The sequence below is a fragment of the Lolium rigidum genome, unplaced genomic scaffold (assembly GCF_022539505.1).
Source record: "Lolium rigidum isolate FL_2022 unplaced genomic scaffold, APGP_CSIRO_Lrig_0.1 contig_69543_1, whole genome shotgun sequence".
NCBI lineage: Eukaryota > Viridiplantae > Streptophyta > Magnoliopsida > Poales > Poaceae > Lolium > Lolium rigidum.
Genome location: NW_025901406.1, coordinates 1 through 19788, shown reverse-complemented (window position 1 = coordinate 19788; position 19788 = coordinate 1). Strand labels below are relative to the sequence as shown.

Here is a 19788-nt window from a genome sequence, read left to right as displayed (position 1 = left end):
GCGACGTTTGATGTTCTTGTAATACTCTATACTTAGACCAAGGTTAACTATAAAGGTAAGCTTGGATAATCAAAGTAAAATATTGCAAGAATAAACTTGGGATTGGATCCTTAAACATAAAAGAGAAGTGTAATGGTGCCTTGCTCTAATAGAGCTTTGCATTAGGGTAGTGATGTCTACGGGTGCTTCTATTCTTGTAGACAGTGTTGGGCCTCCAAGAGCAGAGGTTTGTAGAACAGCAGCAAGTTTCCCTTAAGTGGATCACCCAAGGTTTATCGATCTCGTGGAGGAAGAGGTCAAAGATATCCCTCTCATGCAACCCCGCAACCACAAAGCAAGAAGTCTCTTGTGTCCCCAACACACCTAATAGGTGCACTAGTTCGGCGAAGAGATAGTGAAATACAGGTGGTATGAATGAATATGAGCAGTAGTAACGGCGTGTAGTTGATGGTGGTAATATGGTAGCGTAGTAACGCAAGCAGTAGTAACGTAGTAAAACAAGTAAACAAGCAACGATAGCGATATTTAGGAACAAGGCCTAGGGAATAGACTTTCACTAGTGGACACTCTCAACATTGATCACATAACGGAATAGATAAATGCATACTCTACACTCTATTGTTGGATGATGAACACATTGCGTAGGATTACACGAACCCTCAATGCCGGAGTTAACAAGCTCCACAATTCAATGTTCATATTTAAATAACCTTAGAGTGCAAGAAAGATCAACACGACTAAACCAAGTACTAACACATCATGCACACTGTCACCTTCACGCTATGTAGGAGGAATAGATCACATCAATACTATCATAGCAATAGTTAACTTCATAATCTACAAGAGATCATAATCATAGCATACACCAAGTACTAACACGGATGCACACATTGTCACCATTACACCGTGTAGGAGGAATAAAACTACTTTAATAACATTGCTAGAGTAGCACATAGATAAATTGTGATACAAAACACATTGCAATCATAAAGAGATATAAATAAGCACTTCACTACGCCATTCATAACAGGTGAGTAAGTATTCTGTGAAATATAGCCTAAGATACCCACACGGTGCACACACCGTCACCTTTACACACGTGGGACAAGGAGTCTCCGGAGATCACATAAGTAAAACTCACTTGACTAGCACAATGACATCTAGATTACAAGCATCATCATATGAATCTCAATCATGTAAGGCAGCTCATGAGATTATTGTATTGAAGTACATAGGAGAGAGATGAACCACATAGCTACCGGTACAGCCCCGAGCCTCAATGGAGAACTACTCCCTCCTCATGGGAGCAGCAGTGGTGATGAAGATGGCGGTGGAGATGGCAGCGGTGTCGATGGAGAAGCCTTCCGGGGGCACTTCCCCGCTCCGGCAGGGTGCCGGAACAGAGACTCCTGTCCCCCCATCTTGGCTTCGCGCCGGCGGCGGCTCGGGAAGGTTTCTGTGGGTTTCGTCCTTCGTAATAGGGTTTTCGCGACGGAGGCTTTAAATATGCGAAGGGCAGCCTCGGAGGGGGCTCGGGGCCACCACACCATAGGGCGGCGCGCCCCCCTTCCGGCCGCGCCGTGCGTGGTGTGGGGCCCCTGGTGGCTTCTCCGGCGGCTCTCGGTGTTCTGGATGGTTCCGGGAAAAATAGGAACCCGGGTCCCGATTTCGTCCGATTCCGAGAATATTTCGTTACTAGGATTTCTGAAACCAAAAACAAGCAGAAAAACAGAACCGGCACTTCGGCATCTTGTTAATAGGTTAGTTCCAGAAAACGCATAAATATGACATATAATGTGCATAAAACATGTAGATATCATCAATAATGTGGCATGGAACATAAGAAATTATCGATATGTCGGAGACGTATCAGGTAGCTTGCAATAATATAGCTTGCCTTGCGAGGTACAGTGATCCAAGTTCTCTTCTTCTTCCTCGTAGAAGACCTCCTCTTCTTCGAAGCTTCTGGTACTAGCGTCTATAAACGGATATGGGGTATACAATCACCAAACAATACTTAAGTACTATATTTAACACACAAATGGTTCACACAAGTTAATCTAGCATCACAAGATTATTAACATGGTGGTTGGCTTTGTTTTTATTTTTAAGAAAAAATAATTTCCTCTCATTGAATCTTGTTAAGATTTAATCTCCTCAAATAATAAGGTATGAACTCATGTTGACCAAAGTCACCACTTCATATTTATCATTTGGGGAAAATGATTTAAATGAGGTATTACACCTCATGCAATTTAAACACTACTATGGAAGCAATTTAAGATCATCAAGTAATTTAAATATGAGGTTCTATATACTAAGTTATTACCTCACATTGATTTACTTGAGACAATTATTTAAATGAGAGGATACCTCTCATACTATTGAATAAATAAATTTGGGTAAGTTAAATGGACTAGAAATGGCCACATAGCCATTATTTTGCTCTAGCCCATGATCATGGTAAACACCACTGTCATATTTTTGCATAAACAATTAGAGTTTTCGAAATGTGAATTATGAGAATTGGAATCACCTCAAAATTCATCATGGTTGATTTTTAATAATTGTTTGTATTTGAAAAAGGCACTGCCTTGTTATTTTGACTACATGAGTTCTACAATGAACTAGGGGTTGAGACCAATGTAGTTGGCTAGAGAATTTCCTAAGCTTTCCAACAATATTTAATTCATGAAATTTGGCTCAGTAATTTGATTCTATTAAATTTTGAACTTGGCATCAGTATTGAATTCAAATTAAATGAATTAAATCAAATTTGAACTGGTGGGCTCGCGTGAAAAACGAATTGGGCTAGAGGAGAAAAAGAAACAGGCCAGCCCACCGCGTGTCTCGCACGAGCAGGCCTCCCTGACAGCGGGCTCCACCGGTCGCCGACTTATAAACGCCGAAACGGTATGTTTGAATGAGGGCCACATGATTAGATCCATATCGGACGGTTCACGTGCCTCGTCGTCGACAACGAGCACGAGCTCACTGGCGGCGAGCACCAGGGGGTCGGAGGGCTAACTAGTGGACGGCGACGAGCGGCGTTGATGCACGGCGAGGTTGTCGACGACGGCGGTCCTCCTGGTACAAGCGGCGGTTCCTGGGGCGGCGCCTAGCGTCGTCTTCGTCTGCGGCGGCTCCGCAGCACTCCGGCGAGCAATTGGCTAGCTACGGGTGAAATTGAGAAGAGGGAGAGCTTGAGGAGTGGTTCTGAGATGAGAGAATGAGAGTGGCGTGGAGAATTGGAGAGAGGGAGGCCTCCTTTTATAGCGAGCGATCGAGTCCGAGGCGCACGGGTTAGGTCAAGCATGGCGACGGTGATACAGTGGCGGAAAGAGTTGGGCGATGACGCAGGGGGATGGGCGACGTAATGGAGAGCACGGAGGACTTGGACGGCACCGAAAATGGTGGTCCGTGGTGAGCAGGAGCGTGACGCGAGCTCACGCGCGATCGCGGCGGAAAGTCTTCGACGGTGACGACGGCGACCGTCCTCTCCGGCGCGAGCGAGCGTGTCTGGGAGGTTGCTGGGGTACTGTTGCGTGCGTGTGCGAGAGGAGAGGTCAAAGGGAGGTCAGCAGTGACGAGGGGCGACGATGCTCTGGCGCGCTCTGGCGTGCACACGTCGGCGTCTGGCGCGCTCTGGACGTCACGGGCACATCGTGTTCCCGTCGTTGCAGCGTTCCTCTTGGCCAACGGTTGGCACGAGCGTGACCAGGGAAGTGTGGTGCGTCTCCAGGACAAGGTGGTGCACAACAGAAGTGAGAGGAGAGGAGAGTTGGCATGGGGGTGACATGCCACCACGGCATGGCCATGGTACATGATGAAATCATGCATGACCAAAGTCTCTGACACTTGGCAGTGTTCACTGGGTGCAAGGATAGGCTGGTGATGTCCTAGGCATGGATGGTTTAGTCTATAATCTGGTGGGTATTGAGTTGTGTGGAGTTGGCAGATTAGTGCATGCCAAGTGTTCGACACAATGGCCGCATGAACTTCAACTTTGAATTTTGCAGTAAATATTTCTTGGGTGTGATTCAAATAATCTTTAGCATCTCCTGGTAGTGTTGGTTTGCAGAATGGAGGTGATTTGGAAAAATCCAAATGTGACATGATCTTAAATCTGTTTCATTGTTGCATCTTTGCTTGATTATATTTAGTGATTGAGAAAGAATTTACAAGGTTGGTCTTTACCAAAAGTGTTCACCTTGATGAGTTCTTGGATGAGGTGCAAAGAGTTGAGAGAGTTTGGTTTAAAAATTTCTTAATATAGGGGCTCAAAGTGAGTATCCTAATATAGGGCCATCTTATCATATGTGAGTAGGTTTTGCTTTGTATTTTGATTTGTTTGGTATTTCCTTCATTCAAATGTTGTTATTATGTGTTTAGTTATGTTTCCAAACCATTGGCACAAGCTAAGATGGCCTAGGTTAGAGTTTGGCAAAAATGGCCATAGGCCCATATGTGGTGTTGTTTTCATTTTCTATTCTTTGTCTTTGCTTTTCTTTGATCCAAATGATCATGGTTAGGGTGTGGAGATATTGTCAAGCACTTCAAACACATATCATGGCAATGTCACACAAGCATGCATTAATACCATGCAACATACTTAAAGTTTTTGTTAGCTCCAAAATTTGAATAATGGAAAATGTCTCTTTATTGATTTGAGATTTTTGGGATGTTACAAACACTCATTTGGCCCCTTTGAAACAAATAAAAACAAAATCACATTTATGTGTACAAACCAAAAAAACTACTTTGCAATGTTGTTGGATATGAAAAATTAAGCATCTATGATAAACATGATATTGGTTCGAAAGAGTTTGTCATGGTTCTTGAAGAAACCATGCAAGCCGATCACTTAGGTAGAAACCCACTAGCTTAGCTAGGTGAACTACAACATGGTCCCGCATTTTGTGAATGATTCTTCTAAAAACCATTGGTACAACATATTTGGTAGTTTTCCTCGCCACATAATATTTCGATGTATTAGATGCACATAATTGATGCGAGGCTAATCCTCCACGCGCTACCCGTGAGGACTACTAATAACAAGATAAATGAATGAAAACATTGTAGAATCACTTAGATTGATACCAAAAGTTTTTATAAGGTCACCCATAGCGAGGAGATCCCAATTACGAGCTATGGCTAAGGCTATGAGATGGAGATGGAGATGATTAATAATGGTGGAGGTGAAGTGATGGATCTTTCTCGGTTTGTTTTTGATGAACTCTGAGAATGGCGGCTCTCTGTGAAACGACTGTAGTTTCGAAATATATAGGTGCCTTCACAAAAGTTGCTTAGTTTGATCTCGCGAAGTCGGTTCCGCATGTTACGAGCGGATGGTACGGGCGAGCCCCACCCATACCAGCACTCATTAACACCACTTGATACAACTCTTTGACCCTGGTTGGCTTGTGAGTATTGGAAACTCATGATTATTCACTTTTTTCTCCGAATTTCGTAATGAAAACACAATTTGTATCACACAACTTAAACCAAGGATTTGCACATATTTTCAATAATTAGTCATTAATAGCAAGGCTAGAGAGGTATGCCATCAATTTTATGACTTAATATATGATTTAGACACGGATAAACATGGTTGTTTTGACAACCATCATCACCTCCTTTTGTATTTCTTTGATACGAGCTTGAGTCATCGGTCCACTTGGGGGACTTAGCGGCCTTGATGAGGTGTCATCCATAGTGCAAGCTACATCATATCGTATCACTTGTCCATTTGGGTCGGGGCCAGCCCAGCGGCCGGGAATATATTATTTTTTCATACGATTTGATATTGATGTAAAGTAATTTACATAGGGCAAAAAATGAGAAAACACTTAAATAAAAATAGAATAAACCCTAGCTAACTAGGATTGACGCCATTACCGCCAATTCCTCGTTGCCGAGGTCGTTGAAGACCAGTGGCTCCCACAACCACGACCATAATGCCTCCAAAGGAGGTCCAGCCGCTGGTGCAGGCGTGAGTGTGGAGATTATTGGTGTTGGCGCGGGAGATGGCACATGCATCTGATAGCACTGGGGTGACCTGCGACATGGCATGCCTTCCATGCGCCAGCGCAGATTCCTGCAGCGGGATGGCAAGGCCCCCACTTGATGAACTTGTCGAGCTTGCTCTGGGCGAGCTTCATCGCAGATTCCCGGAGCTAGATGACAAGGCCCTCCCACTTGGGATCTTGGCAAGCTCACTCTAGGCCATGGACATCTAGAGTGCCTCGTCCTTACCTTCTTCTTGACGATCGCCAGATCAGGCAGACCGTCCTTGTCATCATCGCCATCGTCCCCGTCGCCGTGGCCCTGGCACCCTAGTTGAATATTAAGTACTAAACGTCACCTAGGCACTAGATCCGCGACACGGCTTGAACTCCCACACCTTGAACACGTCCCTAGCGTACGAGCCGACCGCGAGCGCCGGATCGTTTCGCAGATCCAAGGAGAGGATGAATGATGGTTGTGAAAATAGCCATCATTCTCCATTTTAAGTCACATTTTAAGTCAAAGAAATCAATAAGAATCTCTCTAGCCTTGTTTCTAATGACTAATCATTGCAAAGATGTGCAATCTCTTGTTTTTAATTTGTGTTGTGCAGGAAATCACGCTTTTAAGGCAAAATCAGAAGCATTTATGGAAGAATATCACGTTTCCTACAAAGTCATGCAAGTTGGGGTCGAAGAGCGCTTTTAGAGCATTTAACGACCAGTGGTACAGGTGAAGCCTGCCCGTACCATGTGGCGTCGGTTCCGCACGGTGAAACCAAAAACTTTTGTGAAGGGACCAATATATTTCGAGACTCTAGTCGCCGCGCAGAGGGCCGCCATTCTCAGATTGCATCACAAGACCGTAAAGGAGATCCATAACTTCACCATCACCATTGTTCATCCTCTCCGTCCCCCATCCTCTCCATCGCCATAGCCATCATCTTGTACTTGAGATCTCCTTGTGATTTGGCGACCATTGTAAAAATATTTTATTTCATTCTAAGTATTTTGCATAATGTTTTCTATCCTTAATCTTATTGTTATGAGTGTGTAGTCCTCACGGACCGCGGGTTGAGGTGAAACATCGCAACGACTATGTGCATCTAATACATGGGAATATTGTGTGGTGATGAATAGAAGATATATATCTTGTTACTTTGTCTCTTTCTCGATCCATGGACTTGTAGGTACCCAAGATCCCATGGATTGATAAAGATGAGAGGTGAGATGAGTGGTGAAATGGCGACCTCATGCGAAACCTAGTGACAGCAAGGGGAGTAAAGTCTTCGTTGAAGGATCCACTTTGGAGTAACAACAACATCACCATACTTAAGGCGTTGATCTGTACTTTAATTAATAATTTTTATAACCCAGTACTTCGTGGTATAACAGTTGGATCAAACGAATATTGTTATGCATGTGAATCGCAGAGGCTTTAGTTTTTATGGATGTGTTGCCCACAATCCTATCTATATTTAGATGATTTCACACATGAATGTGCTTATTATTATCTTTATCCCATATGTATGTGCAGTAAGCATGAATATCTTCAACCTTGGCCTATTTCCATCCATTGCAATAACCAATGATTCAAAGTAAACTAGAATGGTCCAAGAAACATAAAACAAAACGAGTAAACAAGTCTTGTAGAAGTTCCTTAGATTTCCATTCTCGCTAATATTTCCTATGGTTCGATAAACCTAGGTCTACTAGGAAAAAATTTAATGTACTACATCCGTAATCCAGACCGAAGATATCAATGAACCACCAACAATGAATATCATTGCACCGTGCTTGCCCCTCTCGAGGCACAAGTGGCACCGACACCCGACGCGAGTTCAGAAGCCAACAAACGGGCAGATTAACGCTCGCCTTGGCACGGGCACGCCCGTCTCGTAAAGTGGCCAAGCGGAGACGAGGGCGATGTACCACCGGTCCTTCTCCTCGCGGAAACCACACAAGGACCCTCGCCTCATGCTCGTTATGGGACTTCCTAAATGGTCATGACTTGCCCATGGAGCGGTGCATGGTTTGTTCTATGTGGTATGGAGGGGTGGCAATGACGCCGAGAAATGGTGTGGGAAAAGGCATGCGCGACCGTACACCTTAAAAAGCACCAACGCGCACATCATTGTTAATGTCGGCCTGTGACCTCGGAGGCATTGATGCCGGCGCGGGATCCCGCAGATCGCTCCGTCGGCACTAGCACAAGGAAGGCTAAGTGGAAGGCATTAATGGTAGCGCCTCTCGCGGTCGCTCCCACGAGCGACCCGGGAGGAAACCCTAGCTTCCTCCTCCCGTGCCCCCTTCCTTCTCGCCGCCACTAGAGGGCATCGTGCGGCGAAGCCCGGCGACATTGGTGGTTCTCGTGGCGGCGGTGCCTCCCGTTTTACTTGTAGTTCTTCGCAGCACAAAGCCGGGATGCCCGGCGCGGGCCCTGGAAGTTGGGAGTCTTGTCGGTTGATGGGCATGCGAGGGACTCTAATGCTAGCCGGTTTCCTCGGCTGTGTGGACGGCGTGGGGCCGGCGAGCCAAGTTGTGTGTCGGTGGTACAACTGTTGCGAGGGCGACAATCGCTACCCTGTGTGGACAGAAGACTTCACCTACCGGGGGAAACCCCCACCCTCCTGGGCCATGATGGCGGTGTCCGTGGACGTTGTTCCCTTCTTGAAGGCGTCGTTGTGGCGGTGCTCGGTCTTTCCACAGTCTCCGGTGAAAACCCAAGATCCCCGTATCGTATGGTAGCGGTGCTTCGCGTCGTGTTCTTCTTGAAGATGCCATCTTGGAGTTCTCACGCCGTGAAGCTCTCTCGTTGTTTGGGTGGCGGATGTACTCCTCGGTCCCGCCCTCTTCGCCAAGCTTCCTTTGTGTTATGCACCCGCGGTGTTTCTCAAAGTGTTCTTCCTTGGTGTTCCTTGATGGTCTCGTGAGCTTTGTTGGTCGATTCTCGGTGGTGGCAGCCTCTAGTGGTGTCCGCGACGGTGGTGCCGTCCTCGTTGGTGCGGTGGTTGTCGGCCGCCCGTGCTAGGGTGAGCACCGATATGACAACGTATCCTCGTTCGCGATTGCTCTTCCTCATCGTAGATTCGTGCCGCCTGCCGCGTTGCTCGGTGGTTGTTGCCTAGGTTGGATCTTGTCTTGTGTGTGTTTGTGCAACTTTACCTTGTAAGTCGGGCTCATCATCTTGTATCTGTTTCGCCGTTGAAGGCGTTATTAATTTAACATCGTGCCTATGACCTTTAATTAATTTTTTTTAATTGGAACGCAAAAGACCATAATGTCGTCGCTTGCCAACACTAACGCATTGAAGGCAAAGCGAACGCAGACACAATCCTGAATCTGTTTACCGTACAAGGAGGGCACACGGTCTGAGAGCTGCAAATAGGTCACGCGGACATGTTGACCATTATTGTCGAGTCGTTGGGCTAGGTTTTCGCTGTTCTCTATCTGCGCGAACCTAAACATGCCAAATTGGTATGTTTACGTTGAGTTGAGCCGCTAGAGGTACACTAACAAAATTGGAAAAAAAAGCAGCCTAGGCTACCCGCCATCAAGGGGAATCAAATCCAAACAAATGAAACCAGCCATAACATGCCAAGAAAAAAAACTAACAAGATGTACTGTATGACGAGTGATGACCTACCGTGGGCCAACTCCGCTAGTGGCTCCAGATAAGCACCCACGAGCCACGAGACGACACAGTCACGCATCTTGTCGCCTGCTTGATTAGCTTGGCAGACCAGCCCAACGAAAGTTTGAAGAACAAAATGGCGCATGCCGCGTCCCCGCAAGCGTCCCCCAAATCGCGCCGGATCGAGAGCTGCCGAGACGCGTGTTGTTGCTCGCGCGCGTCCGTGTGACGTCGCACCCCAGCCCGCGTCCCCCAAACGCCGCCCCCCAAACATTTAAAATACTTTTTTTGGCATTTTTATTTCAATTTCCACAAACTAATACATAATTGGGTACGTGGTTTCCACAAACTAATACATAGTTGGAACCGTGGTGGACACAAATATAAAATATTGCAAATAAACTAAACCTAACTAGGCCGCGCATCGGAGGTTTCCTGTGTTCGCTGCTAAGAAAGAACACTCGAGGGCACACCTGGGCTACTTCAAACCGGAAAATCCAATGGGAGGATGGTGCCCTTGTTGGTTCTACCAGATGAGGCGAACATGCGAAACCTCCGTGCATGTATTCGCCGCGAAGAAACAACACTCGCCGTCCTCCTCGCTCGGTGCTCGTCGCCGTGGTAGTCCCTGTCGCCATGGTAGTCCCGGCGGCAGCGCCTCTCGTCGAAGACCTTGACGCTCATGTCCCTGTTGCCGAAGTAGGAGAACAGGAGGATGAAGCCGGCTTCGAGGCTGTGGTGGCACACGAAGTTCTCCCAGCCGATGTTGAGGTACATCTTACCGCGCGCGTCGTAGATCGCGTCGACGATCCACCGGTAGTAGCCGCACGAAGCCTCCCGCAGATGCATCTTGCGCGGGCGTACGCCGCCGACGTACTCGGCGAAGGAGTCCGGCAGCCTCCGGATGCCGCGCGGGTCGCCCTTGAGGACGAGGACGAACTCGAACATGCACGTCCGGATCCACGTCCATCTCCGACGATGAAGACGGCGGCGTGGGAGGCGACGGCGAGCGTTCCGCCTATGCCGCGGCCACGACCACGACCAAGACTACGGCCGCGAGGTCGGCCTCCGCCTACCCGTACATAGCATCGAGTCTTGTTGAGAGATGGTGGCGGCTAGGGTTTGGGAGAGAGGCGCTAGGGTTTGTGTGTGAGAGGGACGATGAGAGGCGCCCTTTTATAGGCCGGAGGGAGGCGGATGAGCGGTGGCGCTCATTAACGCCGGCACGCGAGCTAGGGCGCGACGGGACGCGCCGCCGCGCCCTCGCGAGAACCGCACCGTCGTCGCGGGAACCGCACCGTCGCCGCGGGAATCGCACCGTCGCCGCGCGCTAATAACTTCCGTCGCGAGGCAGGCGACGGTTAGGTAAAACTCAACTGTGCCGCCGACGGGTCGGCCCCACCACTCCCCGCCTCGCTGGTGTGTCCGGCGTCCCCGTTGCGTCCCCCGTGGGACGGGGACGGGCTCGGGCACCGGACACCGTATCGGGGCCCGCCGGACAAAAATGGGCTTTGGGGCGCGGCCGGAACGCATTTTTTGTCCGGCACGCCCCAAATCCTTTGGGGACGCTTTGGGGACGCGGCTGGAGATGCTCTAAACAATAATCTATACCTAATAATAAAGGAGCTAAGGTTTCTGCCAAAATTTTCGTCCAACTTTTTACTGGACCGTTTTGCCCTCCCACCAAATCACATAATACACCAAAATGCCATTAGTACCGGTTCGGTTTGGCCTTTTTTTTCCTTGTTCAAGTACACGAGCGGCACCGGAGGAGGCGAACGATGTGCCTGGTGAGGAGTGGCGAGGTCGGAGGCGGACGTGGTCCGTACGTCCGACGACGGCCGGGCCGGAGCCTCGTAGGCGGCGAGGCCGAGGAGACGGACGTTGCGGTGTGCGTTTCTCTTCCTCGTTTCCTCCAGCATGGCCGAGCGAAAAACGAGAGGTTATGTTCGTCCACCTGCTCGATCCCGGCAACCAGCGGCGGAGCAGGCGCTGCGGCATTCATCTGGCGAGAGAAACGGAGCCCCCCGCCCCAATAACTTCTCTACCTACCTGTAGGTGTCCGGTGTCCCCTTTCCCGGCTCAGATTTCAGTGGCCTCTCACTGTCTCCGCAGATCCGGCCGACGCAGCTGAAGGCTCCGCTTTGCCGTCTCGCGTTGATCGTGGGCCGTCCTACCCGTCCGCATCACAGATGCGTGTTCCATGTGGTCGTCGAGTCCTCGCTCCACCGCCGTTGGAGACTCCTTGGCCGAATACGCCGGAAACACTATTTGGAGGAGCAAGTACTCGACGCTCACCTCGCCCGCAGCCCAACCCGGGATGGGGAGATGGGGAGGGAGGACGGCTGCTGGAGAAAAGGAGGTCGAGGAATTGGATGGATTTGTGAATTTTTGCTTCAAATTTGAAGATTCGCTCAATTTCCCGCCGATTTGACAGATTTTGACGGCGCAATTACGCCCCGACCGTGCTCCCGCGCATGGTGGCCGTCGGATGGATCAATTCGGGCGGTTCCTTTTTTTTTTTTTTGGCTTTGCCGTCGTCATCTCCATTAGGCCATCTCATGAGCCAATTCCCTGTAAAAATTGTTGCTTGTTCCGCTGCAGCACTGCCCACGGAGCTTTGCCGCCATGGAGGTGCGGTCCCGAGAAGGTCTGCTGATGCATCTGTAAGCATGGATGGGGAAAAAGTGAAGAGGTAGCATATGCGCTGCTGATTAGTGGAAAACTACACGTGTGGATGAGAAATAAAGCAATGCAATTGACTGAGTTTGAAAGTCACTCCTGAGAATAAAACCAAGGAAAGAGTTTTACAAAAATGCAGTACATGTGCAGTGGACATTTTAAGTAGGGATGAAAGTGCATTAGAGAAGGATACGCGATTCGCAAATTCTACAGCGACATGTACAACTCACGTTAAAAGGGAGAAAAAGGTTCGTCACAAAAGTTCACTTAGATAGGCTAGCAAGTTTAACAAAAGAAATGGAAAACAAGTATCAGCCCAGAAGTACACAGATGCGTCTTTCGGACACACACAATTTCAGTTGGAAAAGTATAGACCTTGTCAATTAATGCGGGGAAAGTTAAAATTGTCAAATAGCAGTACAAAAAGTTAATATTAAGGAGTATAACAATTCGGTTCAGAAGTTACAAGACACAAATTAAAAAATCTGACAAGAATGCATTAACATGTACTACCTCCATCCCAAAGCTTAATCCTTATACTTAAAAAAAAGTATAACTAAGTAAATTTGACCAAATTTTTAGAAAAATCTATCACCAAATAATATAAGTATTAGAATGCGTCCGGAAGTAAAGTTAAAGCATCCATTAGTGCAAACTTTTGAATCCAAAAATGTACTACCTCCATACCGTTTTATAGAAGTATTACATATTTTGAAAAAAAAACTTTAACTACCTATTTAGTCAAGAAAACATGAGATATATGACACAAAAATTATACTATTGAACTCATACTTAATATTAGTTGTAAATTGTTTAATTTTTGTGACACATATCTTATATTTCGTTAGCCAACTTAGAAGCCAATATTTTTTCTCGAAATGTACAATATCCCTATAAACATGTATGGAGGGAGTACACTCTATCATCTAGAAGTCTAAACAAATAACTTTTACCAACAAAAGATCAATTCTTTGTCTAAGAAATGAAGAACCTTTTTCTCACATTATTTGGGCTGAATTGATGGGGCATTATGTGGGGATGGTCACATTACCCCGAGCCCTTTTATTATTCATAGCTTTTACATTTTATTTTTCAAGAAATGAATCCACCACTCGTGCTTTGTTAATGGAAAAATGGCGCTAAAACTAGCGGCTATGATGTTCCATTGATTTTGAAATAATATTTAGGTCGACATACTTTTTACCTAAAAGATTAATTTTTATTCTTCCGTCTGCAACGCACGCGTTCAGAATACGTTTCCTCCATATGACTAAATTTAAGACAAACGTCAATTCAGAGTACCGGAGTAGTTTAATTCCTCGGTGTCAGCGTCGTGTCGCGTCTCTCCTCTCCCTTTCTCCTCCCTCCCTTCCCTTTGTCCTGGCACACCCGTCGCCTCCTTGATTCCTCGGCCCCAATCAGCACCTCCCCACCTTTCCCCACCTGAATCAGCACCCCCGGCGGCGGTTTGCCTCGGCTGACCTTGTCGGCGGCGCGGCGCTCGTCAGCTCAGGTCAGGACCACCTTGCTGCTGAGTCGACTGACTATCGGTTCGGGTCGGCCGTCCAGCGGCGTGCTCCTGTTAGCGAGGCCGACGACGCGGTGAGCTATTGCCCTCCCCTCCCCTCTGGATTGAGCTGCTGCTTCGGCAAAAAGAAAAATACAATAGTGTGTTTGAGTTGCTCCTGAAAATTGCTGCTTTTGTTCTATGTCGCGTTTATCGTGGAATATCACTAGAACTTCTCTCTGGATTATCTAGCTTGTCCTTGCTTCGTACCATATTAATTTTGATGCACCTTTTCCTGCACAACAGCGATCTTTCATCACGTTATGCGCTAAACACAACGTGATGGCTTCATTCCTCAGTCCTCACCTGGGTACTTTGACTTTTTTAAAGAACATACTCCAGTGTTTCATGTTTGTTGTTAAGTGTGATTATTGTACTTCTGTGCAGGTTGAGCTGCATTTTTTGCTAGGTCTTCTGCAACTATTGATGTCCTCCTTCTATGATATAAAGCGAAAAAATAATCATTTGTTAGATACATGGACAAAATGGCAACGAGTTGTAGGTCTTGCTTAATCCTGATGCTTTAGTCGAGACGGCTTGATGGAACCTAGAAAAGATGATGCCCCGTACGCAGGTCAGGGCACTGTACATGGATCCTCAAGTTCAACATCTACCAGCTCCCCAGTTCCAGAGTACCCTGCTACAGGCACCGTTAAGCCTGTCCTTAATTTTTCAATCCAGACTGGGGAGGAGTTTGCTCTTGAATTCATGAGGGATCGAACTATATCCAAGAAGCCTCCGGTTCCTGTTATGCCTCGTGATCAAACTGCTGCAGCTGGTGCCAATCAAAAAAGTTCTAGAGGAATCCTTGGTGCTCACCGTACAGGAGCTGAAAGTAGGTTTGATGCATCAATTTATTTGACTACAGATAATCAGCAAGCCGGGGACTTTGAAACAAGATCTTTTGATGAAAACGAAAATAGAACCAGGCACGTATCAACTAGATTGGTTCCACGAGCTCCATCTAGTGGTGGAAGTAGTCATGGACTGACCCATGGTTATGCTTCTTCTGGGGCCTCAGACTCCTCAAGAAAGATAAAAGTTCTCTGTAGCTTTGGGGGTAAAATATTACCCCGACCAAGTGATGGGAAGCTTAGGTATGCTGGTGGCGAGACACGTATAATTCGAATCAATAGAAATACTTCCTGGCAGGAGCTCAAACAGAAGACGACAGCCATCTATAATCAACCTCATACTATCAAGTATCAGCTACCTGGTGAAGATCTTGATGCACTGATCTCAGTTTCGAATGATGAAGATTTGAGAAACATGATGGAGGAATGTGCCTTCCTTGATAGTGGCGAGGGGTCCCAGAAGCTTAGGATCTTTCTCGTGTCCTCGGTTGATTTTGATGACATGAATTTCAGCCTGGGCAGTATGGATAGCGATTCTGGGATTCAGTATGTTGTTGCCATCAACGGAATGGATATGGGAGCTGCAAAACCTTCAAGTGGGCATGCTTTAGTAAACACATCCATCAGCGAGTTTGATCAGTTCATTAACTTCAATGTTGACATTAATCAGGCAGATTTAAGGAATCACGGTTCCAGTTTGCATAATGTGAATGCATCAACTTCTACGCCTCATGCTATGATGTCGAGACCAGTACCAGTGGGTCTATCCGGTGATAATAGTGCAACTTTGTATTCTTACCTTAGCCATGGGATCCAGAATGTGCATGGTTCTGATTACTCTTATCCAACTTCCAGTGAAAGATTTAATGATAACGACGACCAGATGTCTATTCCTCTATCGGGCCCTTCAGACTTTAGATATGCTTCCCAATATGCACCTTATTCTGGAACTGCTTTACTGCGATCTTTTGAGCAACAGTTTTATGACGGTGGCATGAAGATAGGATCAATGAAGGAGGAAAAACAGGATTCTGTTAAAATGCCGCTTCAAAAGAATGGACTGGATTATTTTGAGTCTCTTGATAATCTGAATGCTCCTATGCTGGATCATGACTCTTCTGTTCCGAAATTTATGCATTCGGAAGTCCCTCCCATTGCTTCTGTTCAAGAAGGCTTAGCATCTTCTTTTCATCCAAGTTACAGTGCAAAGAGCCTAGATACTTATACAGCATCAAAAGCTATGTCTCCTACTCAGGGTTCAGAGTGTAATGAAGATGATCGCCAATCTAGTGAAGCTTTTGCATCTGGGTGTTCTGAATTTCAAGTTGACATGTCAGATCACAGCAATAAGAATTCACCACCTCACCCTGGACGAGTTTTTCATTCTGACTGGATTCCAAGGGAGCAGGCAGGGGTTCTGAACCGGTTATCTAAATCTGATGATCCACTTAATTCTCAGATTCTGATTCTTCAGTCACAATCTCGTGTGGTAAATGAACCCATTGCAGAAGCCATTGATCCTGCAGTTGAGGGGAATGAAAAAACAAATTTAGCCACATGGGCAATAAATTTTAACGATCCAGCTACTGTTGATAGTCTCACACAGTTTGAAAAAGAATACAGCAATACTGCACAACATACTTCTTTTAATAAACAACTGGTTGGCGAGAAGATGTCCTCGAAAGATATGAGTATGCATACACCAGAAAAGATTGTAGCCAGAGGTAAACCGACCGAGATAACTGGTGATGGCATAGAAGCAGCTAATCTGTGGGGAGATCATGCTGATATGGGACATCATTTTAGTCGGGATACTCCCAAGCCTGCGTTGTCAACTGATGTTGAATGTGATCTAGTTGTGCCAAGTTCCACCAGTACAGTTAATGATTCTCATAAGGAACCAATTGTCCCTAAAACAGATAAAAGAGACATTGCTGGTGGTACTGGTGAGAGGACCTCCCTGACATTCTTTCTGATTTCTTTGCCAACGCTAACGCTGTAGTGCAATCACGTCCTTTTAATGATCCTGTCCTTAGCTTGAACATGCCTAACTATGAACCCCAGAGGTGGTCATTCTTCAGAAATCTTGCACAAAATGAGTTTCAACATAAAGACCGGGACAACCTGGCAAAGATTGAGGAAGGATCTTATCCTTTTGGACGTTTAGAGCACGATGCATTTAATGTGAAGAATTTTCCTCCTCTGGATGATATTAGTGTCGAAATACTTCCAGTGCCTTCCAGCTCCAATGTTGACTCTACTATTTTGCCTCCAGCTTTTATCCCATCACAAACCAACAATGCACCAGCACCTGTGAGGAAGAATGTTGAAGGGCTTCAGGTTGATAACCCTTTTCCAAATATGCATGAGATGATGCCATCTGTTCCTGAGTTTGAGGTATGCTGAAGTCTGAAATCCTTATTTTGTGACATTGGTGGTGCATAAATTTAGGACTATTTTACTTTGTTTCAGGAGACAAAATTTGAAGAGGGCAGAGCTGTTGGACCAGTAATGGATGCTTCTTTTGTCGATAATGATTTTGAATACTTGCAGGTATAAATGGCTTTCAGTTGCAGGGAAGTTTATGCACTGTCTTTGACTCTTTAGTGATGTCTTTTACATATTACTTGGTTGTATTCTACAGTTACTATAACACTGAGTTGATCATGACAAACCAGCATATTCTTTCCTTTGTGCTGACAAGCCTTACATCAGTTAAGTCAGTGACAAGCGGAAAACAGAAACTGTTGAAAGATATGAAATAAATAGCTAAAACCAGGGATAATAAACCAGCCTTCTCACTTGTTTGAAATTGTCTAAATCCAACTGTAAAAAAAAATATTTAGATCCACCATGGGAAAGTAATTACCTGATTCCCAATTTTTTTGTTCAATGATCTTTCAAAAAACATTTAAATCTATGATTTCATGCTCATAGCTGGTTACTAATTCTTCTCTGGTCAAACCAGCTATTTGCCTTTTCTGGTTATTGCTGGTCTGGAACTCATGTCAAACCTCAAGCAAAGCCTTAGAATCTTATAGTGCATGAAACATCATTTTACTATCTTACAAATAGAGATTTAACCTAGAAGAGTGTTGATATGGTCATAACTCTAAGAAAACGTTATGTGTGATGCTTTGCTATTCCCAGCATCTGTGAGCAAAAAGGACACGAGCCATGGTTTGAGATGCCACGCCTGGTGACATGGTGTCTGTGGTCCAGATCCGGCGCTGCATAGCGAGCCCAAGGAAGGAACAACCGGCATTTGGGCGGCGCCCCTTTCCATAGTGTTGTAGCAAATTCCTCAAAAAAAAAAAAAAATAGTGTTGTAGCAACGGAAGAAGGTCTGACGTAAAAAAGAAAGTTCGATTAGCCAATTAATTAATAGATGTGCCTAACAAACTTGGTGATTAATAATATATTGTCCAATAGCAACAAGACTAGATAATGAACTTTTGGCACCCCCATCTGTATAGAAGACCTTCAATCCTCCATGGGTGCACAGGGAACTCGGGCGGAGACCATGGTTTTCAAGGCGTTGCCTTATGGACGCTTAGGCACCTGGCAGCGCCTTAGCATTTTGCCTGCCTTAGACGCTTAAGTGTCCGCCTTAGCCGTCAAGGAGGGGGTTAATTTCTTATGATGGCTTATCGCCTTGGAAACCTTGGCGGAGACTTGCACTTGTCTATGTCGACGGCTGAAGAGAAGCCACCTGAAACGGCTAAGGACCCAGGAGCGTTGCGACAAAATGGAACAACTCTTTCTTTATTTCAGAATTGGCATATCCTTAGCCATTTCAGATGCCCTGGCATCGAGGCGCCAATGTAAACGAACTGGCATCTCCGTTTAAAGTTTCCCGATGGGGGTGCCATAGTTCATTTTCTAGTCTCATTGATAAGACAAAAATTTAAGGAGATAATGAACAAATGCAACGCGGCCCAATTGGAAAGTTATTAGAATTCTGTGATCCCTAGTTTGCAACTGCCATGCGCTTGCTGTTGCTTCCATCCTTCAGAGTGCACATGACATTTCTCCTCTTCATGCAGCAGCTTGTTTTGAGCTGTTGGGTGGTGGTCATGGTTAGAGCTGTTGGTACTAGGACTGCCCTTTTGGTGTTGCAAAATGCTATGGAGATTGTTCAGAGTAGAAAAGTAATGCAAAACAGCAATCCTTGGTGATTTTCTGTTGTCTTCGTGTCAATGTGTGGATGCTGTGACAGCCTAGGAGGTGGAACCTTAAGATAAGGCTGGCCTGATGTGGCATGGTTTTTCGCAGCCATGACCAGTGGGACCAGATATGACGTCAAGGTTGGTAATGGAGACATGGCCAGCACCTGCATCATATCCGTCAGTGTCACCATCGTATTCTCCATCTTGGACTTCATCTTTGCAACCAGTGGATTGTTCCCAAATCAGCTCCCATACCAATTGTTATGTTCCTTAGTGTATAATGAGGGTAAACAGCTGTCACATGGAGGTTATACTGCGACGAGTGAGTTGGTTTATTCATCTTCTTAATCTGAAAGCATTCTTTCTGTCCTCTCAAACCGATGATGACCTAATAAACTTGGTTATATCTATGATGGAACTAACTGAAAATTATTAGCCGTCGGAAGTTAAGGATTTCTTCTCCATGGTCTCGAAAAAAAGTTGAGGATTTATATTGCCAGGTGCTGTTTGTTGCTGCCATCTTCATAGCACATTACAATCATGGACTATGATAAAAATGATTGAACTGTGCATGCACTTACATTCAATTGAACTCCAACTTTATGGCGCTATTATGTGAATACTTAGCACCACAATTAAATGAAATCAAGATGTTTGAGTGACAGATTCAATGCATCTTGGCAAACATTTTGGCTTGAGTTGCAGAAAAAATACCATGTCTGACCGATATTTTCACATGTCACGACTCATCACCTTTTGACATGCTTCCCATTGCGCCAGCCCATATAACATTGCAGCACTAGTCCACATATTTTGCTGGGTGCACTTACCGGTGCAGAGGCTGGTTATCTTTTCACAAAGAACCTGTTGTTATAGG

At 45.9% G+C, this 19788-nt stretch overlaps 1 protein-coding gene across 2 annotated transcripts; it reads left to right on the top strand.

Moving 5' to 3' along the window:
* Positions 1–13687: 13687 nt before the first annotated feature.
* On the top strand, positions 13688–18042 carry LOC124682156. 2 transcript variants are annotated; one of them, XM_047216897.1, is made up of 4 exons: positions 13688–13923; positions 14276–16688; positions 17018–17139; positions 17218–18042. In XM_047216897.1, the coding sequence occupies exons 2-4, from the start codon at positions 14429–14431 to the stop codon at positions 17299–17301; spliced, it is 2466 nt and encodes an 821-aa protein (XP_047072853.1). In that variant the 5' UTR covers positions 13688–13923; positions 14276–14428; the 3' UTR covers positions 17302–18042. The 2 variants fall into 2 exon arrangements, with proteins under 2 accessions (XP_047072853.1, XP_047072852.1); XM_047216896.1 differs by having other exon boundaries at positions 13689–13923; positions 17215–18037.
* Positions 18043–19788: the final 1746 nt, after the last annotated feature.

Excerpts from the sequence above, each read along its gene's own strand:
- LOC124682156 (XM_047216896.1), top strand. The coding sequence starts at position 14,429 with ATGGAACCTAGAAAAGATGATGCCCCGTACGCAGGTCAGGGCACTGTA. Across the intron at positions 16,689-17,017 it reads AGACATTGCTGGTGGTACTG|CTTTTATCCCATCACAAACC; the intron begins GTGAGAGGACCT and ends TTTTGCCTCCAG. Across the intron at positions 17,140-17,214 it reads CATCTGTTCCTGAGTTTGAG|GAGACAAAATTTGAAGAGGG; the intron begins GTATGCTGAAGT and ends ACTTTGTTTCAG.